Source organism: Dunckerocampus dactyliophorus, chromosome 8 (assembly GCF_027744805.1).
Source record: "Dunckerocampus dactyliophorus isolate RoL2022-P2 chromosome 8, RoL_Ddac_1.1, whole genome shotgun sequence".
NCBI lineage: Eukaryota > Metazoa > Chordata > Actinopteri > Syngnathiformes > Syngnathidae > Dunckerocampus > Dunckerocampus dactyliophorus.
The window spans coordinates 17,824,442-17,849,739 of NC_072826.1; the positions used below are offsets into that span (position 1 = coordinate 17,824,442).

Sequence of the window (25,298 nt, forward strand, 5' to 3'; positions counted from 1 at the left end):
CATTGATGAACAGTATGTGTGTTTTCCCTGCAGCTTCCTGGTGGATTATGACTAACAATTGAATCCGGAATGTCACATCCACTGCCTACACTGTCACATGGACGCTGGCAGCCCACCCACCTGCATGGACACACACACACACACACACACACAGGAGGAGGAGGATTCAAAAGGGTTTGAAGGCTGTGTCGTCATCCTGCCTGCTCCAGCAGCTTGTCGTCTCCAGCTGCTCATTACTGTGTTTTTAGACGGTACCCAATGAATAGCTACAGTATATATATATCATGCAAAATAGTGTTTGTAAATTGCATAGTTACGTCGAGTCAGCGAGACCTTCTGCCTCCAAACAAGCATGCATGATGACAGTATTAGTGTTTTCATGTGTAAAAGCATTCATCCTGTCACTCTACCATAGTGACCATCCAATCACATTGCTGCTCACTACCCACTAGGGGGCGTAGTTGCATGTACAGTGTACTGTACTGGGGTTACTCTAATATGATACAGTGGCGCTCTAAAGTCAAACACAGTCCTTTAACCTCTGGTTTGTTTGCATTTCAGATCAATGGATCCCCACAGGAAATACTGTTTATAGAGAATAGAAATGATCTGTTCCAGGTGGCCATCCTTAAGCTTTTATTAAGTGTAGGGCAATGCTTTAACCTACTTAAAGGGGTAGTTTGGATTTTTTTTGGCATGAAGTTGAATGACATCCCCATCAACTATGTAGTGCATCAACAGTGACTTTTCCCCCACTTTGTCCCGTGAGCCGTGTTCTGGTCGTTTTTTGTTGTGGAGGAAAGTACTCCTGGCTAGTTGCTGGGGTCTCTTAAGTTAAGCGTTTTGCTTCCCAAAACAAGATGCATTCAAAAGAGTATTATCATATTACCATTACCGTTGTACATTATACTGGAGAAAGTATGCGTTACGCCCCATTTTTGTTTGGGTAAGTACAGCTTGGTCTATCTAGTGTTAGACTAGTGGTTATTCTTCTCAAATACATCCTTTGTTCCTTCTAAAAATGCATGTGCGAGCCACTTAAAAGACTAGCCTATGTTAATAAATCATTTTAGCAATGGCCCACAGAGAGACGAGTCACATAAGAATGGTTCTGTTGTGTTTTCGGTGTGTGATTAGGCCAAAAACTGTATGCAAGCTCCATAGGTTGTTGAATAGACGTAATTAAAAACTGTTTTGGGACACGTGAGTGCCTCTAAATGATTTCTTTTATAGTTTTACTGTCTTGTGTTATTGCAGAGACTATAGTATATGACAGAGGACAGAATTTTGAAGCATCCAGAAATACAAGTATATTTTATTCCCTCGTTTGGTCCACATATCAATTATATCTTTTGTAGGAGGATAAAGGGGGCCCAAAAATGACATCTATTGTTATTATTATATATTTTTTTCCATCTACAGACAGAGGTTACCCAAAGTCAACATCTAGACTTATGTATCTAAGAAAATGTCTGGTTTACATTCCTTGGTTGTGTATTCGCCCTTTTCGTAGGTGTCAAATGTTTCATTAGAATTAGGGCTGTAACTAACAATTATTTTCTTAGTCGATTAATCTGAAGCTTGTTATTTAGACTAATTAAGCAATCACTTTGTCCCTAAGACAGACCAAATCAATATGAACCAAACACAAACTGTTAAAGGTTTGGTCCACAACATATCAGAAAAGAGGCAAAAATGTCTATCACTGTTTTCCAAAGTCAAAACTGTTGTGTGTGAATATCTTGTTGAATATCTTGCCTACATCACAAAGCTAATATGTCTGTCGTGGATGACTAAGGAAACTAAAAAGCGAGGCTGATAATCAGAGCATATTTACATTTTTCAATAAAAAAAAATGACTAACTGAATAGCCAGACAGTTGTCGATTAATTGGATAATCTATTAGTCATCGGTTCATTCATTTTTGGCCACTTCCTGCTTGTTTTGTTCTGCTTTTCTTGCTGTTGTGGGAGCCTGTGGAAGCTGTGTTGATATACTGCCACCTTGTGGTTAATTTTCCAACTACACCTCCTGTTTTTTTTTTTGTTAGGACCATATCGCTGCTTCAATACACTTGCAATTGTGTTTTTAAAGACTTTTAACCGACGCGTAACCAACAAATTTCATTGCGTTTTTTAGTTATTTCATCGCCAACTATGTTTTTTTTTTCAACAAATAAGAACATTAACTTTTTGGCAAGTTAAATTTTTTCTATTGAAAAATCGCAGTAGTTTAAGTGGAATCAACGACAAAAACACAAAGAAATGGATTACAGTAACTCTATTATCTTTATTTTGTACTTTACGTCATGAAAACCTCTCGTGGATGTGACTCGTACCAAAAACGTGTTGAAAGGACAAACAGGGCAAAGGAAAATAGACTCTTTCTTGCAACAAAAGACGACAAGTGTGTTTAGCTCATAAGAAAAGCTCACTTAAGCTGCAAAGAAAACGAAAACAAAATCTCCTGAGGTCTCGCCGCCTTTTGACGTCCATTTGCTACCACTCTGATCAAGTGCTAAAATAAAACAAAAAATGAAACAAAAACAAGAAAACAACCATTTGCCATCATTTTCAAAAGCTCCGTTTCCACCAAAGTAGTAGAGTTTGGTTGAACATGGTGCAAGATGCGGAGAGTAGAGTAGAAATGCATGGTTGTAGACCACCTGAATGTATCCCGCCAGCTGAAGGGCAGCGCTTGCATACCATATCTGGTCGGTACTCTACCACTTTTTGGCACCTTCTGCACGAGTACCAAGAGAGTGGTGGTTTTCCGCACTGTTTGGTCTTCATAAATAAAATGAAAGATCACAAAAAGTAAACTGGTCTGTTTCCCAACTGCGATAAATCCAATGCATGCCAAGACTGAGTGGTACACACTACAGCAGGGGTAACGGTACCATCAGGGTGGTGCTTTTCTACACTCATTGGTTTTCAGAAACAAAGCAAAAGATCACAGAAATGCTCTCCATTGTTAGTCAGATCAAGGTTTAAGGTTCCGAACCGAACAGTACCGTTTGGTGGAAACGTCTTTTTTGTGTGTTTTATGCGGATATACTCGTAACTTTGGTGACATAATACCTGAATGCTTTGTGTTGATATTGCCTTGCGAAAAAACATTTGGAGACATCGGTTGACACATTCACACACAACCTGACTGGAATTTGGCGAAACAAGGTGTTTTGTGATTAAATCTACAGAATAAAACTGCTTTTATGACACATGACATCCTCCTCCTCCTCATCTACATTTATACACAAAAGAAGTGGAAAGAAAAGCTGCTTCAGAGGAAGGCGTCTTTGTACATCTTTTTAATCTCTATAATCTGAGATGGGTCATCAGATGTTGGTCCGATGAACGTCCTCTCTATCCGCCAAAGACGTGTTGCCCTGACGTGACCCACAAATAGTTCAGCAAGGAGGCAAACTCTTTAATGTCCGTTGGTCTCAGGCGCCGAGGCCGGGGTAGAAGGGGTGGACGAGCGAGATGCCACCTTCTCTCCGCCGGGACTGGACACCGAGGGCACGCTGTCGGGGGCTTTGATCCCGGCCAAGCCCGCAGGGGACACCCCGGCGGCCACCCTGGCGGCAGCGATGGCGGAAACGGGTTTGGGCTGAGCCTGAAGTCCCGGGCTGCAGATGAGGTGGTGCCTCTCCCAGTCTTTGTGCTGGCAGAAGGAGCCGCAGTAGCGCGCTGCGTTGCAGCCGCTGCACGTTTCGCTGGCTTTGCGGCCGCAATTCCAACAACACTGTCGAGGAGAAGAAGAAGAAGAGGAGGAACGTTTATAGTGTGCACTACTTGGCTGCAGCGGCGCTGTTGATTCAGTCTCAACTAGTTTTCATGGAAAGTATGACAAGTTGAGCTACATCCGCATCGTGGCACAACTCCAGTCACCTTTATTCTAATCAATGGTATGGAAAGAGGAGCTCAGAACATTCAGAGAGCTGCAGATACAGAAAATATGTATTTTAATTATTTATATGCGGCGAAATGCATTTAAAAATCAAACACATTAAAGGTTGACAGGCAACACAAACAGAGTACACATTTTTCCAGATTTGTAATTATAGTTCTATTGTTTTATTTTGCATACAAAAAAAACAAAAATGTTTGAATTACGAATTTAAGAAATTTAATCATCCAAAGACTAGTTATCATACGGTGATATGTTTTTTTCCCATAAATTTTTCTTGTTTTCCAGCATTCATTTTAAATATCTTTAATTTAAATGTTTATATTTCTATACTTTATAAATTGTATTGTTTTATTATGTTAGACATTACCAGGATCCAAAAATATTAATATTATATATATATATATATATATATATATATATATATATATGTATATATATAATAGAAGAAATAAAAACATAATACGTTTTTCAACAAAATCAGCACATTTTTTCATTAATAATAAATTGTTGAAATCATTTTAATTTTAAGATTTTAATTAAAATTTTTCAGATGACATCGTAACAGTCTTTTGTCACTTTGTTGTGTCATTTCATTCAACTATTGACAACTTTTAAGTGTAGACAAGACACTTAAGTCCCACGCTCACCTCGCTGGAATCCTCTTGCTCGTTGATGACCATGATGGCGTCCTCTTGAGCCTTCCTTTTGGCCTCGGCCAGCGTTTTCTCCATCTTGGCCCTCTCGGCGGCGATCATCTCGAAGGCCTTCTGCTCAGCCTCCGCCACTGCCTTCTGCACCTCGTCCATGGCTTGACGCTTCACCTCGTTCACCGCCTCCTCTGCACGTGGAAGCAGACGGCATTAGGTTAGGACGCACAGAAATACAGGGCGGTCAATGCGCGATTGCTGTGTGACCTCTCACCGGCTTTCCTCCAGATCTCGTCTGTGACGTACGCTGAGCCGGGTCGTGGGGCAAAGTCGCGCTGGGACTCTGTAAGGGAAACATTGTTGCCATGTGAGTACTCATTGCTGCAACTACGGGAGTGACAAGCAGTAATAGTAAAACTGTACGAATAACAGTAGAATTTATTATTACTAATAATATTCGACATATTTATTTTAATTATTCATTTATTTTGCTGAACTAATGATCATACATGTTTATATTTTGTGTTTTTCTTGTTATTTAACTCTTAAAATATTATTAATGTCTAAACCAACCAGTATAACAGTGGGAATGCTATATTATTATTAGTAGTATTATATTCAAACCATTTTTCATTATTATTAATTGATTTTAAAAAATATATTATACTTAAAAAAAAAATTAACTCTAAAAGATTTTTTTAGCCACTGCAAAAACTACAAGTCCCACAATGCATTGCATCCACGGGTAGATGGCGCTAGCATCTCTGCTCCTCTGTTAGCAGCCCAGTTGCCTGTTAGCGCTCTTGTAGCTCATTTTAAGTGGTATTTTTATGAAACATAATCAATTTAGATGTCAAACAACCACTTATTATGTTATTTGTAAGCCTTTAAGGAACAAAAGTCCAAGTTATTTTGTAGTGAGTCCTCCATTTTGCCCAAATAATTCCTTTTATTAAGGATCTTTGTTATGTTTATGCACAAACTGTACGGTAAAGCATGCTATCCCAGGTTTGCGACCATGTTTGAGCGTGCAGGCGCTGAGAGCTTCTCTGCGTCTGCGATAACAAACAGGCTCTCGTATCTGGGCCAGAAAAGCAACAGAATTGTTGTTTGTCGCCGTCTGATGTGAGATCTGACAGCCTCCGAGAGAGGAATGCGTGTTTGGCTTGAATGAGAAGGCGGTCCCTCAAGCTGTGTCAACATTCTGTCCCCTCTTAAATGCGATTCGTGGCGGGTCGCTGCCTCTTTCCTCTCATTTACACTCACAGGCCACAACATTAGGTACACCTGCACCGTGTAATGACGAAAACGAGGCTTTATAACAGTAATAATGCTCATTTTTACTGTCAGAGAGGCCTCCAAAACAAGACTAACAATCCCGTCTCTGCCGTGGACAGGCGGGCTTCCCAGCAGGTGGGGAGAGACCCAGATGGCACTCATGGCACATGTTGGCCAGCTCTGCTTCTCTGAGCCTGCAGGACAGCCCTTCTGTGGCCGATATGGCCCAGGCCAGTCCTGGCACCTGTCTGTGACAATACGATGGACTAGCAGGGGACATGAGATGTAGTACTATTAGCTTCCACTAGAGGGTAATGTCAGTCTTAAACTGCAGTCTTGATTAGTTTTGGGGCCTTTTCAAGTGCGTGCTTGCAAAATTAATAAATTGAAATCATTAGTAGTATTATATGTCGTAAATAAAAGAGTGTGTACCCACCCGACTCTGCAGAGTGGGGGCTGTGCGTTTTGGAGAAGGGCGCAGAGCCTCCTTTGCGAGCGTCCTCCTGCTCGCTGGAGCGCCGCCTCCAGTAATTGAGCTCCTCGCGGTCCGACTCCTGACACCGCCGCAGGACGCTCACCGACCTCCGTGTCTTTTCCACCATGTCCACGATGGAGTTCAACACCTGGCGCAGGAGCACACAACGACGCTGACCTTAGCAATGATGCACATTCTCGGATTTTGCCTTGTTTCTATTTGCATGCATTATTTCACTGCAGTCGTGCTTTTTTGACTTCCAATTCGGAATGGGCATAGTAATAATAGTCTGCTGGTCCTGTTTGTTGCATAGGCACTTGTTCACAGGGCAGAACTGTCCCATTGGCCAGTGAAAAAAACGTATCTTAGCTATGCCCGCTAACTAGGCTGTTTTCAGTAACAACAGGATGGAAACGATGATTAAAAACTGTTAGGATTATGAGATGTATGCTGTTTTAAACACAACATTAGAAAGAAAAAACACGCTTCTTATCTTCTAGATTGTGACGCCCACTCGTAGCCAATCAGAGAAGACGTAAAGAGCCTCCATCAAGGCTGCCAGAAGGTGAAACTAGGACTCTGGTGACTTACGTGGTCCAGATGCCTCCATTCATCAGCCCACTCCCTATCCGTCAGCCTATGGTCCACCGGCTCCTCACGGAAGCCCCCGTTAGTGCCTGATTAAAAACACACGAAAAGACGACCCATAATTATCAGTGAGAAGCCACAAGAGTGAAAAACATTATTTGGTAAGACAATTATTATTCTACACAAGCATTTAGTGGAGGTACAAAAAAAAAAAAGAGAGAGAGAGGAAAAACAAAAGCCATGAAGGTTGGCGTGAAAAAAAGAGGAAAGGCGAAGAACGTGATGCAAAGCAGACTTTCGGCACCCGGAGCCTGAGCACATCTGGAAGTCAGCTGTCAACCACACACACACACACACACACACACACACACACACACACACACACACACACACACACACACACACACACACTCCAAATGTCTCCTTTATTTGCACCCTCCCCTTCTGCAGCTCCCAGCATTCCAGTAGGGAGACACTCAGGCTGAATGCAGTGGCTCCCATTTTTAAACACAACCAGCCGCTCTCCGCAGTCACCGCCGACTGTTGCCATCATAAAAACACACGCACACACACACACACACATTACACACGCACACAACAAAGACAATCTTGTTAAATTGAGAAACAAACAGCCAACAAGAAGCCGCATGCACATTAAGGTTGCTGAGGAGAAGAATGACGAATGAAGAAGGCCTCCTGCTTCTCATCAGCACTCATCAGTTCAAAGCCATGCGCGTGCGCGTGCGTGTGCGCGTGCGTCCAGTTAAGTGGCGGCAGGCGGGCGGGAGGCAGTGAGACAAGGGACTAGGAGCTCATAAACACAGCACCTCCACAAGAACATATCAAGGTGTACGTGTGTGTTATAGAGAGAGCTGACAAGCTTGAAATGGAAGGCAGATAGATATACACCAGTGTAGATCCAACAGCACAGCTCTGTTTACAAGCACACACTGAGTCGTAATTCATAAGGCAGCCGCTATACAAACACAAGAGGCCGGCTTTAATTGCGACAGGCGTCAAAGAACCTCCAAGGGAGGGGGGGCGTCACCCGATACAACTACACGGACAAAAGGAAGTGAAAATGTAGAGACTTGTACTTCTTATGGAAAGACTTTTGACAAACTTTATGGGACAGTAAACTTTTTAAATACAAAAAAGGTCATATTCCAAAGAGAGATTTGAGGGAAAAAAAATGTCTGAAATCGTACTTTATTAAGTGAATGTCAAAATTCCCACACAACTCTAAACGCAACACTCTCAGACCCGCAGCTTTTTTTAAGATTTTAAAGTCAAGTATCATTCGGAATGTCGAATTTGTTGTTCTGTGAAGGTGTATTTGGGACCTAATATAAACATTTTTTACATTTTTTTTTTTTTTAAAAAGCAATAAAAAGATTTTCTTAAAATCAGGACCCCAAAAATTGGAGGGAAAAGTCCTATTTTTTCAATTAAAATGTAATATTTTTGCAACTTGTTTTTATAATAATCCAACAGAAAAATACAAACAAGAAAAATGTTTAAATCTGGTCAAATCCTATGAATTTTTTTTTTTTTTTTTAAGTTGTACCCCTAGAAGAAAAAAAAAGTTGACATTTTTCAAGCAAAAGGTTGCGATCCTGTGAGAAATAAAGGCCGTTGTTTATGAAAAAGGCTGGAACCCCACAAGAAAAAAAGTAGTACTAGTTCAAAAAAAGTCCATTTTTTTTTCCAAGAACAATGTCGTCATACTTTTAAGTTGTATTAGTTGTGGCACTTTTTTCAAGAAAGAAGTTGTAATCCTATAAAAAGAAACATCTTTCTAGTAAAAAAAATAAAGATAATTGCCTACATCCGTATCAACCGATACGGGAAAAAAAAGACTGTACAGTCGTCCCTCATTTATCGAGGTTAATTGGTTCCAAACCCGAACGCAATGTGAATGTCCGCGAAGTCGGATTCAGTATTAATAAATGGAATATTTTCATAGAGCATAGAAAACTTATTTATGACTTTCTAAATATGTTTGTTAAATAAAATAACATCCCTTTAGTCACTTTTACACTGTTATTCTTTGTGTACACCACATTGCTGATGCGCAAGCTACGGGACAACTGCAGGGACAGAAGAGAACGGCCACGGCTTTAAGCATAACATGATAGCGACCTAACTAGTTGGCCTCCAATTTATTTATTCAAAACTCAAGAAAGGGTTTCAAACAGAGTGAGGAAGAAGGACAAAGTAAGAAGCCAAAAGTTTACCACTTCCACACAGATGGGGGGAGAACTTTTTTTCACTCTATCATGTCTTTCTGTCATTGTCATTGTATACATCGTGTCATGTGACAGTTTAGGATCGGTGTCTATGCGTGAGCAAGTGTCAATTACCAGGCAGCCTCGGTCTGTCTTTGAGCTCTCTGATCTCCAGCATCCGTTGGCTGTGCTCACGGTGTAGGATGTGCGGTGCCGCGATGTCATCCAGCGCGTAGTGCTGCAGAGGCGGAGGGGTCGGGTGCAGCTGGGCATTGAGTGGCAGCGGGTGGGCGGGGCTGTGGCGGGGAGCGGGGCTGATGGTGCAAATGCGCTTGGCGGCAGGCTCCAAGGCTACGGGCGGACGTTCGTGGAAGCCGTTCTCCTTGACCCTGAGGACGAGGACGGTTGTTCCAGTGAGCTTCATGCTTCTTCATCGGGTGGCTAATGGAGGTCATCGTCACGTGAGCTCACCTGCTCGGGCTGGGCCTCTTGGCCGCGGCTTCGGCGGGTTCCATCAGCAGCTCAGAAGAGTCGGGCGAGGACGCCATGGTGGTGCTGAGCAGGAGGTGCTCATGCTGGGACAGGTACTGGGCGGGGGTTTGCTTGGCTGCACGTGCACAGTGGAGCAGCTCTCTCTGCAGCAGGGGGAGGTTCGCCTAGCAACAAAGAATAGCCCACTTTTAAACAACAGCGGAAAAACCATCGCCATCATTTCATTCCCAAACACCAAGCAGCACTGTGGCAAGACAAGTTTCTTCCATTATTGGTTAAGTCCTCGCACACATACCGCTTTAAGCGCTGAGTCACAGCAAAGACACGCACGTTGACACACAATCTTGGAAACATTTTACAACAAACTCTTTTCCCCCTACCGTTTTTTTCTTTTTCTCTGTCTCCATCCTGTCCTCACATTTCTCTTTTTTTCCCTTCCTTGCGTGTCCTTAATTAGGAGCAGACCCGATGTGTGCTTGCAATTAGACCACTTCCTCTCTCTGGAGCTCTTCTTGAGTAAATAACCCAACAGTTTTTTTTTGTATTTTTGTGAAGCATTTTAAGCCAACCAATCCTTGGATTTCTCCTGCTTGACTGTATGGACACAAGTACAGTGGCACCCCCATAGCTTCAGGCACCAAAAGTGGTACAATATGAAGATTCTCAAGAAAAATATGCCTCAAAAGCCCAGCTATTTGTTTTTTGTGTGTTCTGTGATGCCACCACAGAAGCATATAGTGATAGCAAAGGGAAAAAGTGTGGTGATAACCACAGAACCAGAAATAAAAATAGAATAAAACACTAGAAAATGCCAATAGGTAACAGTATCATTCTGAAAACACTTTCCATTTCCTTCTCCACTGCACTTTCTTTTTTATTATTTTAATTTTTTAATGCTTTTATTAGATGCATTTTATTTTCGTCATTTATTTTTTTTCTGTTGCACCTTCACAGGTAGTAATATTATGAGAAAAAAAGTTGGATTCAACGAGAAAAATGTTTTTCAAGTAAAAAGTCCTAATCTTACAGGAAAATAAAGTATTTTTTAGGATGTACTCCTACAAGAAAAAGCAGTGTTTTTTTGTTGTCGTTGTTTTAGAAAAAAGCCGTCTTTTGAATCATATTTTTTAGGGGGGGAAGTCATACCCTTTGAGAAAATATATTTTTATCTGGAAAAATGTGGTAACACTACAAGTTAAAAATGTCTCTTTAAAAAAAGTTTTCAAACTACGAGAATATTTTTTTTCGAGGAAAAAAAGTCATAAAAAGCCTTTAAAAAAACATTTTAAAGTCATATTTATTTTATTTTATTTTGTATATATTGTTGTTTATCCAATTAGAATGGAAACGTTTAATCCTATGAGACAAAATGTCACATTTTTGAATGTGAGTGAGTAGTTTTACTTTGTTGTACTTTTAGTATACCGTATTTAACTTACAATAGTTAAGAATGTTTGCCCAAAATGCTCTGAAATGACAACAACTTGGAAGTCAAGCAGCATTTGTGAACAGATTGCGTTACGCTATTCGAGAAGAGATGGATACTAGATTGGCGGCGCCGCCTCACGCTCTTCGTGGGACAGCGGCTCCACATGGGAGCACTGGAGCCCGTAAAATAAGGGGAAGGCAACACTTTATAGGCATGTTTCACACTTCCGACTTTCCAGTTTTCCCCCTCCCTCCTGCCCCATCTGCCGACAGGCCTCCCTTTTCTCTCTTGTGAGCGCCGCACACCCTCCTTTGAAATGAACTAGCAAAAAAAAAAAAAAAAAACACAGAGGTTTCTTGTCTCAAGACAGACAGATGGAGGTGAGTGAGAGGTAAATGCGGAAAGAAAAAGAGACGCTTTGGAGTGCCGACTGGAAGATTTACGGGCTACTTTTTTTCTTTTTTTTAGTGAGAGGAGCTCCTAAAACGAAAAGTATACACTCGGCAGACTTCTCCTGGTTACTAAGAGTGCTCGAGGGGGCCGTTAAACACGCACCCTCATCTGTTGCACATCAGGCGAATGCTGATGGTTAAACCATTTGCTCAATTAAACCCGTCATGGGATCCACTACATTTGCTTCGCTGCTGTCGAAATTTGGCTCGAGTGCTGTCACTAATGACAGCGGACACTTCATTAGGTACACCTGAGATATACAGTATGATGGATGAAGTGCAGGTCGCTGCTTTACGGACCCAAAATATTAGAAGCAGCCGTAAGTATGATGCGGTGCAGTTTTACAACCATATAATAATAAACATATTTTTTAAGTAATACTTTCAGATTTACTATGCATTATTTAAATCAGATTAAATTAATAACTGGCTTATATAATCAAAAATAATTAAATAATTCAATAACTAAATAATTACAAAAAAAATGAATTAAATTGAATTGTGCCACAATTGAATTCATTCCCTTATATGTGCGTGACGTTGTCGACTACTAAGCACAGAGAAGGCCCAGATGACCCTGCTGGCCTGCACTTGTGTTTTAAAATGACCGAAAATGGCAAGGAAGTAAAAATAGTGCTGCAAAAATAAGAACGAAGGCGACCAAAGCAAACTTGTGCGTGAGACAGATGAACGTAATGTTTACCTTAAGAAAGGGAATAACAAACGGCCTTAAGGGAAAGTTGGTGGCCTCCTGAAGCCGGGAGTGAAACTCCTCAATGGTCACCGTTGAATTCTAGAGGCAGAAAAAGAGATAAGATGTTGTTTTTTTGAGGAGGTGGCAGAAGAGGAGCTCATCTTTACGAGCGCAATAAAGGCGTACCACAAGGGCCAGCACTAAGCTCCTGACGCTGTCTCCGATCTCCGGGGAGATGTCGTTGCCGAACTGCTGCAGTGTGGTCAGGAAGCGCTTGAGCTTGCTCAGCTGACGTGCGCCGCAGGTGGCCGGCAGCTGCTGGTTGGCCAGTGACGACGACGACGACGACGAGGGCCCGTTGCTGTAGCGCTGTGGTGGTGACGGCACCGCGTTGAGGGTGGGTGGGGAATGGTGGTTCCCGTTGGTCACTGGGGAGACAGTCGAATTGATACAGTTGTTAGGCGGGATATATAATATTTATCTCTACATGTTATGAACATGTTTTGGGGCTTTTTTCCCCACTTCAGTGGGTATTTTAGTGTTTCCCCATTGCAAAGCATCCCAAAATATCCAAACCAAACTGTCCCACGTTTTAGTACCACTTTATTGGAGTGCCAGTGATAGTGGTATGCTCCGGTACACTGGACTGTGAAACCTTTTGGTTTCGTCACACTAATTAAACTTCTGCTAAATTGGGTGAAGCCACAACCCATCGATGGTGCTATGCAGGTTTACAGCCTCTTAAGCCTTGTTTCAACTAAGCGGTGCCCATTATATGATGTTTCCACACAAATTCATCCCATAATATCCACTTTGTTGGGGTGCCAGTTGTAGTGGTACGCTTTGGTACGTTTGTGGAAGGTGGAAACACTGTTGCTCATTGACTGGTCGGCAGAGAATTGCCCATTTTTGACAAAGAAACAAACATTGTCTCGCTGGTATGCTACGATGTCACAATATGGCAGCCATCCCACCTACTCACTGAAAACAATATGTAAACCATAACTAGCATGATAAACACAAATTTGGGCAGTCCCACAGCTGTGGAGAGGTAGGCCTGGGCCCGACATACTTGCTCACACACAAGCACACGCATGAACACCCATACTGGGCACAGTGTTTCCCACAGGACTGCAATCTATTTGTGGTGGTGGGTCATCTGATTGCATTATATTCGCCATGATGCGGGCCGCACGGTGGTCTAGTGGTTAGCATGTTAGCCACACAGTCACAATCTGGAGAAGACCTGGGTTCGATTCTCCATCGATTCATCCCGTGCGTGCGTGGGTTTTCTCCGGGTAGTCCGGTTTCCTCCCACATGCATGTTAGGTTAATTGATGACTCTAAATTGTCCATAGGTATGAATGTGAGTGCGAATGATTGTTTGTCTATATGTGCCCTGCGATTGGCTGGTGACCAGTCCAGGGTGTACCCCGCCTGTCGCCCGAAGTCAGCTGGGATAGGCTCCAGGATGCCCCCGCGACCCTAATGAAGAGAAGCGGCATAGAAAATGGATGGATGGATGGCCATGGTGCATGTGCATGAATTGTAGGAGAGAGAAATAACGTGAGTGTGAGTAAAAAACATAAAAAACAAAACAAATATGTTTAGAGCTACAAATTAACGTTCTACTGTTGATTATTTTTGCCGTTTTTATTTTTTTTATATCACACTGTATATCATATATTTTATATCATCAAACAAGATGGCGCTGCCTGTGACTGCTTTGAGATGGATACCAGGGCTCACATCAGCACCTGCTGCTCGTTGAGAAGAGCGATACATGCTTTCATGTTAGTCTCCAAAACTGATTTGTCGCTACTCGCATTTGTAAAACAGCTGATAAAAGGGTCTGCTCTGATCTCTCCTGCTAAGTCTAATTCTTTGTTAAGAAGCAGAGTGTACTGTACTGCGTTGAAACAACAAGCTACATTCACGGACAGTCCCATTGTAATGTATTAATGAGCGAGGGCGAACAGGTAGCGCCGAATCTATTTGTAGCTTTCCAAATGTATTTATGGCAGCCCACCGCAAATAATGAATGCATGGAAAACAGTGTGGACGCGTCTGCCAATCAATGCCGCCTCTCCTCATTTCAGCATTTAATGATACCCGCTGAATTTGCATAATAGAATTAAACAGAAACGCACTTCTAACAGCATTTTCCAGGCACCCACTTAAGCGTTTACGATGCAACTAAAAAGTTTGGTTCCAGTCATGCTAACCCAATAGTTTGGCATAGTAACATATTGTAAGGCGTCACATACGTGCTGTGGTGGAGAAGGAGGCCAGGCGTGGGCCGCTGGGGTTGATGGAGGGCAGGGGAGGCATGGCGGCGATGCTGCTGCTGGGAGCTGATCTGGAATGAGTCTTAGCATCCACAGGAGAACCGGGCATGGCAGGGCTCTTCTTCTCTTTACTGTCTGCAAAAGAGGAGGAGGGCAAGAATCGCTTTACTGATTTACGCAATCGTTAAAAAAGGCACATGATATGTGTTTGGGTTTGAAAAAACAACACGTTCACGTCATACAGTCGGCCATTTACCCCCCCAACCCCGCTTAAAGAGCCAGATGTCTAAAGTTTAGCCTCTCACTCCCAACTATTCAGATCACTAAAAGAAGAAATGTTAAAGAATGCTATTGTGCACTAGAAGAATGCCCCTCCATTGAGGAGATGGGGCCGGGGGTGGGTGGGAGGCGAAGTGGTAGAGTGGGAGTGTGTGCGGGGGGGGGTTTGTTTGCAAGAAAGAAAAGACAGAAAGGGGCCAGGGCTATTTCACGCTTTACTAACAAGATCGTCAAAGCTTGTGACTGTTAAACGCAACTTTTCAATATGCTATTGCTGCTGAATGAGACCACCAGATAAGGGGGCATGGCAATGATGGGGGAGCGAGGTCGTGGGGGGGATGCTGGATAAGGAGACTCCTTTGTTTCCTGCAGCCTTATGAAGGCGGTCCACCCCTCTATACCCTCACCGCCATCTCCATTTGGAGTGGATCAGACTTTTCTAAGTGCTTGAAGAAAAAGGACGATTAATAGAAATGCACAGCCTCCAGGGTCAAAGGTCAGCCGGGAGAAGCCCTTTTAAATGCGCTTTCATGGTTTTCCGCGCGGCCTCGCCTTCAATGGCGCCCTTTATGTCTCTTTCACGGCGATGAACTCTGCACGGCCTCATGCAACAGGTTCCCAAGTTTATAAAGAGCCTGAGATAGAAGCTTTCAGATGTGAATGGGAGACAAATAACAATGGTTGGATCATACTCGGAACAAAAAACAAGATTTAGGATCTCATGAGGGCATTTGTAGGATGAGAAGGACGAGAAGCTAATGATAACACAATGCTTTGCTCATGATGGGTTAAGTAGAATAAAAACACACTGCAAGCCACCTTGTTGATGACTGAATAGCAGACAAGATCCCTAAAATCCCCAAAAAAGTATTGGTTTGATATTGATGCCATTTTAAAATGTTATGATAAGGTATTGTGGCGATATTAACAGCAAGAAAATTTAAAAAAGAAAAAGAAAATATGAATACTACTAATTATTAAAAAAAACAGCAAAAAATAATTTTCCCATTATTGTAAAAACAAAAACTTCCCTTTTCTATTTTTTTTTACATTAACATTTAACATTTCATAATAATTTTGTTAAACAAATTAGAATAATTAACAGTTACAATAGTGATTTAAAAATATTTTTTTGATTATTTTAGATATTATCACAATTATATACATACTGTATATATACAGGTACATATATATATATATACAGTATATATATATACATATATATATATATACAATATATATATATATATATACCTGTATATATCACATATATATCAAAATTTATACAAAAAAAATTAGACATTATAACTTCAAAAAATAAAAAAAATTTAATTAAAATAAAAAACTAAAATATTTTCATGTATATATGTATAATACACACACACATACATGTATATATATATATATATATATATATATATATATATATATACACACACACATACATACAAATATATTTGTTATACAGTTTAGTTAAGAAATTAAAAATAATTTAATTAAATAATATTCAAGGGGGGGTAGTGGTTATATGTTGGTGTGGCATGAGAGCGGGCAAGGGGACTAACCTCATAAAATGATACTACTCAAGATTGGCAGGTCTGTTTGTGTCCTTGGCAGGTCTGTTTGAACGCTGCTGGTTCCAGCAACTCATACAGCTGTTTGTACATATACTGTACTTGTTAATAAATTAATATTTCAAGTTTTTAATAGGGAGTTCTCCCCGTGTGTGCGTGGGTTTTCTCCGGGTAGTCCGGTTTCCTCCCACATTCCAAAAACATGCATTTGAGGTTAATTGGAGACTCTAAATTGTCCATAGGTATGAATGTGAGTGTGGTTGTTTGTCTATATGTGTCCTGCCATTGGCTGGCGACCAGTCCAGGGTGTCCCGAGGTCAGCTGGGATAGGCTCCAGGATACCCAAGACCCTAGTGAGGATAAGTGGCATAGAAGATGGATGGAGAGTACCATCATTTCCTGTGTTTAAGCTGCACCCACCAAATTTAGAGAGAAAATCAGATATCCATCCATGCGTTTTCTATGCTGCTTATCCTCACTAGGGTTATGGGGGTATGCTAGAGCCTATCCCAGCTGACTTCGGGCGAAAGACAGGGTACACCCCGGACTGGTCGCCAGCCAATCGCAGAGAAAAAATCTGATATGTTTTTATATAAAACACACCGGACTATAATCCCCATACGTATGTATACATCACAAGTAGACATGTTGCAGCATACACAAGTGCATGACAACCAAGTTCGGTAGTTCTTTATCTGAGGAGTCAATTACAAACGTTGTGAAAACTCACAAAGAACCTGTCAAGCTATTGGAAACCGCAGGAGGTCATTACTCAATATACCAGTCTGACTCACGGTGTCAACTTACAAAGAAAGCTCCAATAATCATACAGCAACTAACACTCAAAATAACATAAATATAACATTAAAATAATAACATTAAAATAACATCCATCCATCCATTTTCTATGCCGCTTCTCCTCATTAGGGTCGCGGGGGTATGCTGGAGCCTATCCCAGCTGACTTCGGGTACACCCTGGACTGGTCACCAGCCAATCACAGGGCACATATAGACAAACAACCATTCACACTCACATTCATACCTATGGACAATTTAGAGTCACCAATTAACCTAACATGCATGTTTTTGGAATGTGGGAGGAAACCGGAGTACCCGGAGAAAACCCACGCCTGCACGGGGAGAACATGCAAACTCCACACAGAAATTAAAATAACAATCAGTTATTAAATTAAAAATATCAAAGAAAAGCTATTTTAACTTCTACCCACAATGCATTACTGCAAGCAGAGACGTTCATTGGCCAAAGGTTGCATGCTGTCAGGTGCCGGGCCACCAGAGGGAGCTCATTAACTCCCTGTGAGCTCATGAGCTCCCTCTGGTGGTCTGCCACAAGCTTGAAAAAAATGTATCATTAATCAGCCGCACCGCTGAATAAGACGCAGGATTGGAAGTTTAAGAAAAGAGTAGTGCCGTATACACTGGAAATCTTTTATATTAGTATTAGAGCACTTCTCTCTGATAATGCCTGCTCTCTTATTAACTTATACATTATACATACATACACATTAAAATAATGAATAGCATGTTAATATAAAATAATTACTATTAAATTACCCTGCAAAACATTAAACACAATAAACCATCCACATATTGTATCTATGCTTCTATACAAATGCACGCAAGCGTTTAGTAACCATATTTCTGCCCCGTGTAGCCCATCTGTCGTGTGAGCTGCATCTTTGACTGAAGAGGGATGAACCTTCTTCTGCTAGCGACACTGTGGATGGCTGCCATCGCTCCACCTGTTCACCAACACAGGGTGCAGGAAGGAGGGACCCCTGCTGACATTATTTGGACCATCATACCCGACACACACAAACAGTGCCAGTGCACAGCGGGATGAAGCTTGCAGCGCGCTCACACACGCACACACACACACACGCACACACACACACACACACACACACTCACACACTACTCTGTCCGTATGGTCAGGAAATTAGACTGACATCTCAATAACACAATCAATGGAGCATATGGCCTTAATGTCAACACAGTTACCACATTTACACACACATGAGCTGAGGTTCTGGCATCCCCAAACGTGACGAAGTCAGACAGCTGTGCTCATGCACGTCTTCAAGATGCTGCGTTGTTAGTTTGCACTAGAAGGAATGGGCCTCAGGTGTGTTGTGTGTTGCCTCTGCTTGTCGATTAGACAGGCGTGCATTGCCGCATGACTTCATCTGGCCTGCGAGCACCTGACAGTTGGATGCGGCTGTTAAGGACACCATTAATTTCAAAAACACGCCACAATGTTGACTCAGGTGAATATCTGGAGAAGCACACAAGCACACACAGTCCTTCTTTACAGCATATTTACAATACAAGAGTCGCTGCCTGTCTTCCTGTTGTCTTATACCAAGATATTCCTATGTATTTCCTCTGTGCAATGATGGTTTCCACAGCAACCTACACGGAGCATGCATCTGAACCCCTTGTTGCTAGCCAGGTGCTCCTTGTTTGTTCAGCTTCAGGTGACGCTTGTTTGCATTAAAACATCCCATTGCCTCAACAGCTGATGATGATGAGGATGACGCACTGACAGCGCTCCATTTTAGCAAAAGCCCAGGGAACATTTCAAGAAAGTGAGGAGTCTCTGGCTCATATCACATGAATGACACATCACATGACGTGTAAATAAAACGGAGCGTGGTTTAACTCTAAAGTTGAAAAGGTTGACAGCTGTGAGTCCCAAAGTGTGTTTGTTGCTATCTCTCTCCGCTGTCTTGCAGATGAGGTGAAAAGAGATGCAACGCAGGCCCGACTCATTTATCAGCTACAGCGCCAATTCGCAGCATCACGATCCCACAACTTAGTACGGCAGAAAGAGATGTCATGTCCAGACAGTGTTAAATGTGCAAAACAGCACATTTTGGATATAGTGCTTCCATCCATCCATCTTCTTACGCTTATCCAAGGTTGGATCTCGGGGACAGCAGCCTCAGCAGGGAAGCCCAGACTTCCCTCTCCCCAGTTACTTCGTCCAGCTCCTTCCGGCAGATTCCAGGGCGTTTCCAGGCCAGTTGAGAGACATAGTCTCTCCAACGTGTCCTGGGACTTCCCCGAGGCCTCCCACTGGTCGGATGTGCCCTGTTCACCTCGTACGGGAGCCATCCTGACCAGATGCCTGAGCCACCTCATCTGGTTCCTCTCAATGCCGAGGAGCAGTGATTCTACTCTGGGTTTCTCCCAGATGACAAAGCTTCTCACCTCAGTGGTAGCTAGTACCCTCCTGTATGCAGTAGTGTGCTGAGGGAGCAGCCCCAAGAAGAAGGACGCCACACGCCTGGACAAACTGGTGAGGAATGCAGGCTCTGTCATTGGCAGTGAGCTCGACAGCCTGACATCTGTGGCAGAGCAAAGGACACTGAGGAGGCTCCTTTCCATCATGGACAACCAGCATCATCCAATGTACAACATCACTAATCCAACAGAAGAGCAGCTTCAGTGGCAGATTACTATCACTGTCCTGCTCCACCAAAAGACTAAGCAGATCATTCCTCCCCAACACCATGTGGCCTTTCAACACAGCAGAGGGTGAGTGGTAAAAACACACACAGGACTGGACTTACAGTATTAAATTATGATGCATTACTATTGTGGTGTATTATTATTATGATGTAGTATTATTATTCATTATTGCAGTACAAATTTGACGTGATCTGTCCCATATTTATTGGTTTATTGATTCTTCTTATTCTATTTCTTATTTCTCATGTCTTGACTTGGTTGTTTTATTTTATTTTGTCATTTAAGTGATTAAGTTCTTTATGACATCTGTGCAGAGCTGCTGGAAATGCGAATTTCTCTTGGAGATCAATAAAGTATCTACTATATCTATCTATCTATTGAATGTAATTATTTTTATCTGAAAGCAGCATTTAATAACCATTTTCATGTCCCAAACTTCTTGAAAATGTTATGCTCAGGCTCTCGCTACAAAAGTAAAAATCTGATTTGAAAAAATGAGAAAAATTTATTTTGATGAGAAAAAAAAAACTGGAAATGAAATTATGAATATTTCAATACATTTGATATATGTTATCAATATGTTATCAATGCAAATGAAAAAGGGCTTATGAATGGTTATTATTGTTTAAATAATTTTAGAAAATAACCCTCATATATTCAAAAGCAAGATAGAGCTGGATCGGGGATGTCGAACTCATTTTCATTGAGCGCCACATCACAGTCATGGCTACCCTCAAGAGGTACTGTATATAAGTAAACATAAAAGTATGACTATACATGTATATATGTAACTGTATATGTTGATATGATACAATTGCCCATGCATTTTATTATTTGCATTTTTATTTTATTACAATTTCTTTGCTTGCAGCACATTTTTTCTGTCAAAATTAAAAGAACAAATACATTTAGAAAGAAAGATGGAGTGATTTATTGAGGTACATTTTTTCCAGGCTTTCGCGACTGAGCTAGATGGAGCATCAGCTAGATCAATATACTGTCTATACAGTAAAACCTACTGTATGTTAAATGTTGAGGCTAAGCGCTAAACTGGAACAAGAGGAATCAACCTGTCAATCATCACGGTTCGACTGCACAATTCGGATGTAATGGGTGAAAAGCTGAGGCCAGCTGGGACCTCCAACAGTCACCTGTGAGAAGCCAAAGCGCTCTCCACTCCCTCCCCCTTACTGAGCGATTGTGAGCACATGGAGAGGGAGGTGGGGAGGGGTGAAGGGGATGCTGTGAGGCACGAGGACGACTGAATGCGAGCGAGCGGACTTAAATGCCAAGCAGACAAAGGCTGCACCTGGTCCCCGTCCGTCCGCACACACAACCACAATATAGAGCACATCTGTTCCTCTGTCGTGCGCTCCCTCTTGACCTCCACACACACACACACACACACACGCACACACACGTGTTGCCAACACAACAAGCACTTCCACTCAGCAGCGCGTGGTCTGTCTTCTGGGTGTCGGGTTGACATCGTAACCTCCGCCACTACTCAACAGGTTCGCTGACCACGCTGTTTAAAAAGGCTTTTGGGTGTGTTTGGTGTCACATTTCTAAAAAGGAGACACGTGTCCCCTCTGCTTCTTTCAAGCTAATTAATTTAGATGATTGGCCTCCTGGGGGCCCGGGACTCATTGTTTGTTGACTGCAGGCTTTTCACTTCTTTGCAACCCAAACACACCATTCAAGTTCTACCCCAAAAAAAAAAAGAACTATGGAACTTTTCAGCTGCAAATCAGCCTGCTTTCCAATTTTGGACAGGAGATTGTTCCAGAATGGCCATAGGGAAAACATGGATGTTTAAAATACTGGACATTTCTTGTACAGTTAATGTGACTTCTACAGTATAGCCCCTTTTGCACAAAGATGATGCAAAACAGCTAAACAAGAGCCATAACATACGATCCAGGCATTCGGCCCCCTTAGCCTTTTACACAGAACCTACTGAAGGCGGTATACCAGTGTTTCCGATATATTCATTTATTTGTGGTAGCCCGCCACTAACAGATACAGTACCCGTTTGCCCTTCCTCATAAACACTTTATAATGGGACAGTCTGTGAATGGATTGGCTGGCGACCAGTCCAGGTTGTACCATGCCTCTTGCCCAAAGTCAGCTGGGATAGGCTCCAGCATACGCCCACGACCCTAAAGAGTATTAAGCGGCATAGAAAATGAATGAATGAATGTAGCTTGTCTTTCCAACACCGTACAGTAGACTGCAACTGTAACTCTGCTTCCTAACACACTTCATTCGCACCTGGTCTGAGAGAGAATAAGAAGATGTAGCAGGAAAAAACATTGTTGTCAACATATATTTAGCAAGTATTCAGAACCCTTTGGAGTCTATTTTTCAAATAAATCAAATCTAGCAACTTTTTCTGGTATTATTGGCCACTTTTGGAGACTCTGACACAAAAGCACGTGTGGTTCTTCTCAATGAGCAGCGGGTGCTGCTGTGTCCCCCATCTAAAAGCACTGACAGAGCTCCGTCTTGCTTGTGACATAAAAAAAAAAAACACAAAAAGAATCGACAGAAGAAAGTTCATTTGGATTTCTAAACAGATTTGTTCTGCCTTTCATGTTTTATTGCTCCCTTTTTGTCACCCCATGCATCCATAAACATGACATACAAGCGTCATGGCCAATTATGCAAATTACAGGCTTTGGTTTGGTGTGTGTTGAACAGCACTTTAGCCCATTTCGAACTGGTCTTTTGCCCCTTTTTTTGCATGTCACTGTTCTGTGTTCAGTGTAAACGGCACAGACAGAATCGGGGGACAATCTGGTAATGCAAAGGTTTTGGAGGTAGTATCAGGACAGTCACCACATGGGTGTCCTATGTGTCCCACAATTATTTTTTGCATCACACCAGACACTACTGCTATCATACATACAGTATCTGTTATCTGATTGCGGGATACCGTCTTACAGTTGCGGTGATATCGCTATTTTCTCTCTTGCTATGATTTTGATACAGCCATTTTGAAGGATCTTTGTGTGAACGAGGCTTTTATTGTACCTGTGATACTACCTCAGAAGGTGGAATATTGCCGTTAAGACCTCATATTCTGCTCATATGCTCCTATTCTGTGTCTGTGTTTTTTGTACAGCAACCCGGAAAAAAACTGGCAGAGCAAAATGGGCTTTTGTGATGTCAATGATGCTGCGTTGACATATGTTAATAGGGTCCTATGAAATTCATGTATTTTTTTTTAATTCTGTTTGTTTTTGGCGCAAGAATAAATGTCCTTATTTCACCCAGAACTTGCACGATGTCAGCGATGTCAACGTTTGCATTAAGAAGCGGTAAAACACACTCATACAGCCAGAGTCGCAAACACACAGCCGCACTAGCATGCTCTGCTAAACAAAGATAACCCCGCTAGCTTCCAATCACGCGCCGTAAGAGAGGAGTTTCAATGTTTTTTGACAACCTTTGACGGTGTTTAAGGTCACTGTTTTGACATTTTAGTTGGGGAGTGTTGGTGGCGAGACTCGGCCACAACTGAGCGGTCCGGCGATGAAATACTTCCCCACACCAATTCTCCTCACAATGACAGCATTTCATTTACATTATGTCAATTCCGTGAGATTCCGCGTTTAACAGTAGATTCCGTTTTTATTGTCCAATTCTGCGATTCCGCCTGAAATTCCATTAACGTGGAAATCATAGGGACATATATTCGGATTTTTGCGCACATATCGTAGTACAAATGTTTGAGGAAGCGTGTTGCTTTGTTGTCAGCAATACGAAAGCTTCTTCTTGACTGGTTTGACAGTTGATAAGCAGTTTGAAATGTGTATTTCTGCCACCAACAGGGCTTGCGTGCAAGAGTACAGATCTGAACGTACAGCATGAACAGTCAAGTCGTGGAGATTTATTTCTGTAGGTCAGAAAGTCTTCATCATACCTACAAAGGCGGACCTTGTGTATAAGTGCAGGATTGCTAAACAAGCACCGATTAAGACTAGTTTTAGGAATGAGAGGAGGCAGAGGGCTGAGGGAGAGGCAGATGGACGACATGGCGGGGGGGTAGCTGGTGGTGGAGGGAGGAACAAGGCTAGAAAATACTGTTTTCATTTGGTTTCATCAGAAAGACAAGCATGGCTGTCAGACTCCACGCCAGGCTGTTTTTCTTGGCTCCAGCAACCACCTTCCTGCGCCATCGACTACATATTTGGCCTACACCCAACGTCAACACGGCTCTCTTTGCTCGGGCTGAGGAGGGGTAAAGGGCGGCAATGCGCTACGGCTGACGGAAAGAGATAGTTAAAGGTGAGGAATGTTTACCGCAGGATAAAGAATCAGGAGTGGTGGGACGATAGAGACGAACTGAGCTGAAGAAGGACAATGAGGAAAAGCTGATGCGACTTCCATGTGACAAAGCACAGATGTGTTCCTGGAGCGAGAAGCCCTCGCGTAACCTCCTCACTCAGTGGGATGATTAGAAAAACACAGCTGTAATGCAGCGTGCTGCGTATTGTGGAAAGAAAAGAGGGAACCGAGGGGATGGAATTGTACTTAGTGGCAGCAAAGGGTGAGGGAGACAGACGCTCTCCATAAAAAAAACTGAGTAAAAGAGGCACAGTGATGTCGTTCTGGAAGCAGTTCGCACAGTGTTGACGAGATCAGAGCTGGTGGAGGCCGGGTTAGGCACGTTTTCACCAAGTGATACAGTTCTGGTGCTAATATGACCGTTTATGTGGGCACCCTAATGGATTATGACAACATGGGTATGGTATAGATCAGTGATTCTCAACTGGTGGGTCTTGACCCAAGAGTGGGTCACAGAGCCGTTTACAGTAGATCGCGGGGTTTTGCCTGCTGTTTTGCATGCGATGTTTATGGGTGACTTTGTCACTGCTGCAGCTCGCTCCCATTAAATAAGATATTTTAAAAGTTTGTTTTGAAAAAATTTTACACAATTTGGGTCACAACTTGTCACTAACGGGTCATGGTGGGTCCTGCAGTCAAAGCAGTTCAGAACCATTGGTATAACATTGGTTCTTTTATTACTTTGTACAATTTAAAACAGACATTGTGCAGCAAACTTATACTGAAAACACGCCGAAGTAAGACAACTCGATCATCCAGAGTCAAGTTACAGTTAATGAAGACCAAACAGTCTTAAAGTTATTTACAGCTTCTGAAGCTCCAGAGACTCGTGTCTACCAGGTGATTAGACGATGAAAGAAATTCACCAGTTCAAAATTAATTGAGTCAAATCAACTACAGCAAGGGTTTTAAAAAGGTGGAACAATGAGCCTCATCCCAGGGATCCTAATGCAGCTGGGTCCTCCTCTACTCCCTGACAAACTGGTTTTCTGGAGCATATTTGTTTTCTGATCACCATTGCCATTTCTTAACATTTTCACATTCTTTACTCTTCGTTTTGGGACCTTTGGGATAGTGGTCAAGTCAGCACATCATCAATGGCTTTGGGTGA

At 42.3% G+C, this 25,298-nt stretch overlaps 2 protein-coding genes across 2 annotated transcripts in view; one reads left to right on the plus strand and one right to left on the minus strand.

Annotated features, from left to right (window-relative positions):
- Positions 1-4,195, plus strand: part of necab3 (N-terminal EF-hand calcium binding protein 3) — a 32,927-nt gene extending 28,732 nt beyond the window's left edge. The window contains exon 14 of the mRNA XM_054784008.1: positions 34-4,195. Coding sequence (XP_054639983.1) covers positions 34-62 — 29 coding nt within the window. The 3' untranslated portion in view covers positions 63-4,195. The remainder of the gene's footprint in view (positions 1-33) is intronic.
- The window catches only part of cbfa2t2 (CBFA2/RUNX1 partner transcriptional co-repressor 2), a 29,388-nt gene continuing 6,355 nt past the window's right edge, over positions 2,266-25,298 (minus strand). Inside the window, exons 2-11 of the mRNA XM_054784005.1 lie at positions 14,466-14,621; positions 12,385-12,626; positions 12,208-12,297; positions 9,603-9,787; positions 9,267-9,520; positions 6,907-6,992; positions 6,277-6,463; positions 4,837-4,905; positions 4,563-4,753; positions 2,266-3,747 (exon numbers count right to left, since the gene is read on the minus strand). Of these exons, the coding sequence (XP_054639980.1) occupies positions 3,430-3,747; positions 4,563-4,753; positions 4,837-4,905; positions 6,277-6,463; positions 6,907-6,992; positions 9,267-9,520; positions 9,603-9,787; positions 12,208-12,297; positions 12,385-12,626; positions 14,466-14,595 (1,752 nt within the window). The 5' untranslated portion in view covers positions 14,596-14,621 and the 3' untranslated portion in view covers positions 2,266-3,429. The remainder of the gene's footprint in view (positions 3,748-4,562; positions 4,754-4,836; positions 4,906-6,276; positions 6,464-6,906; positions 6,993-9,266; positions 9,521-9,602; positions 9,788-12,207; positions 12,298-12,384; positions 12,627-14,465; positions 14,622-25,298) is intronic.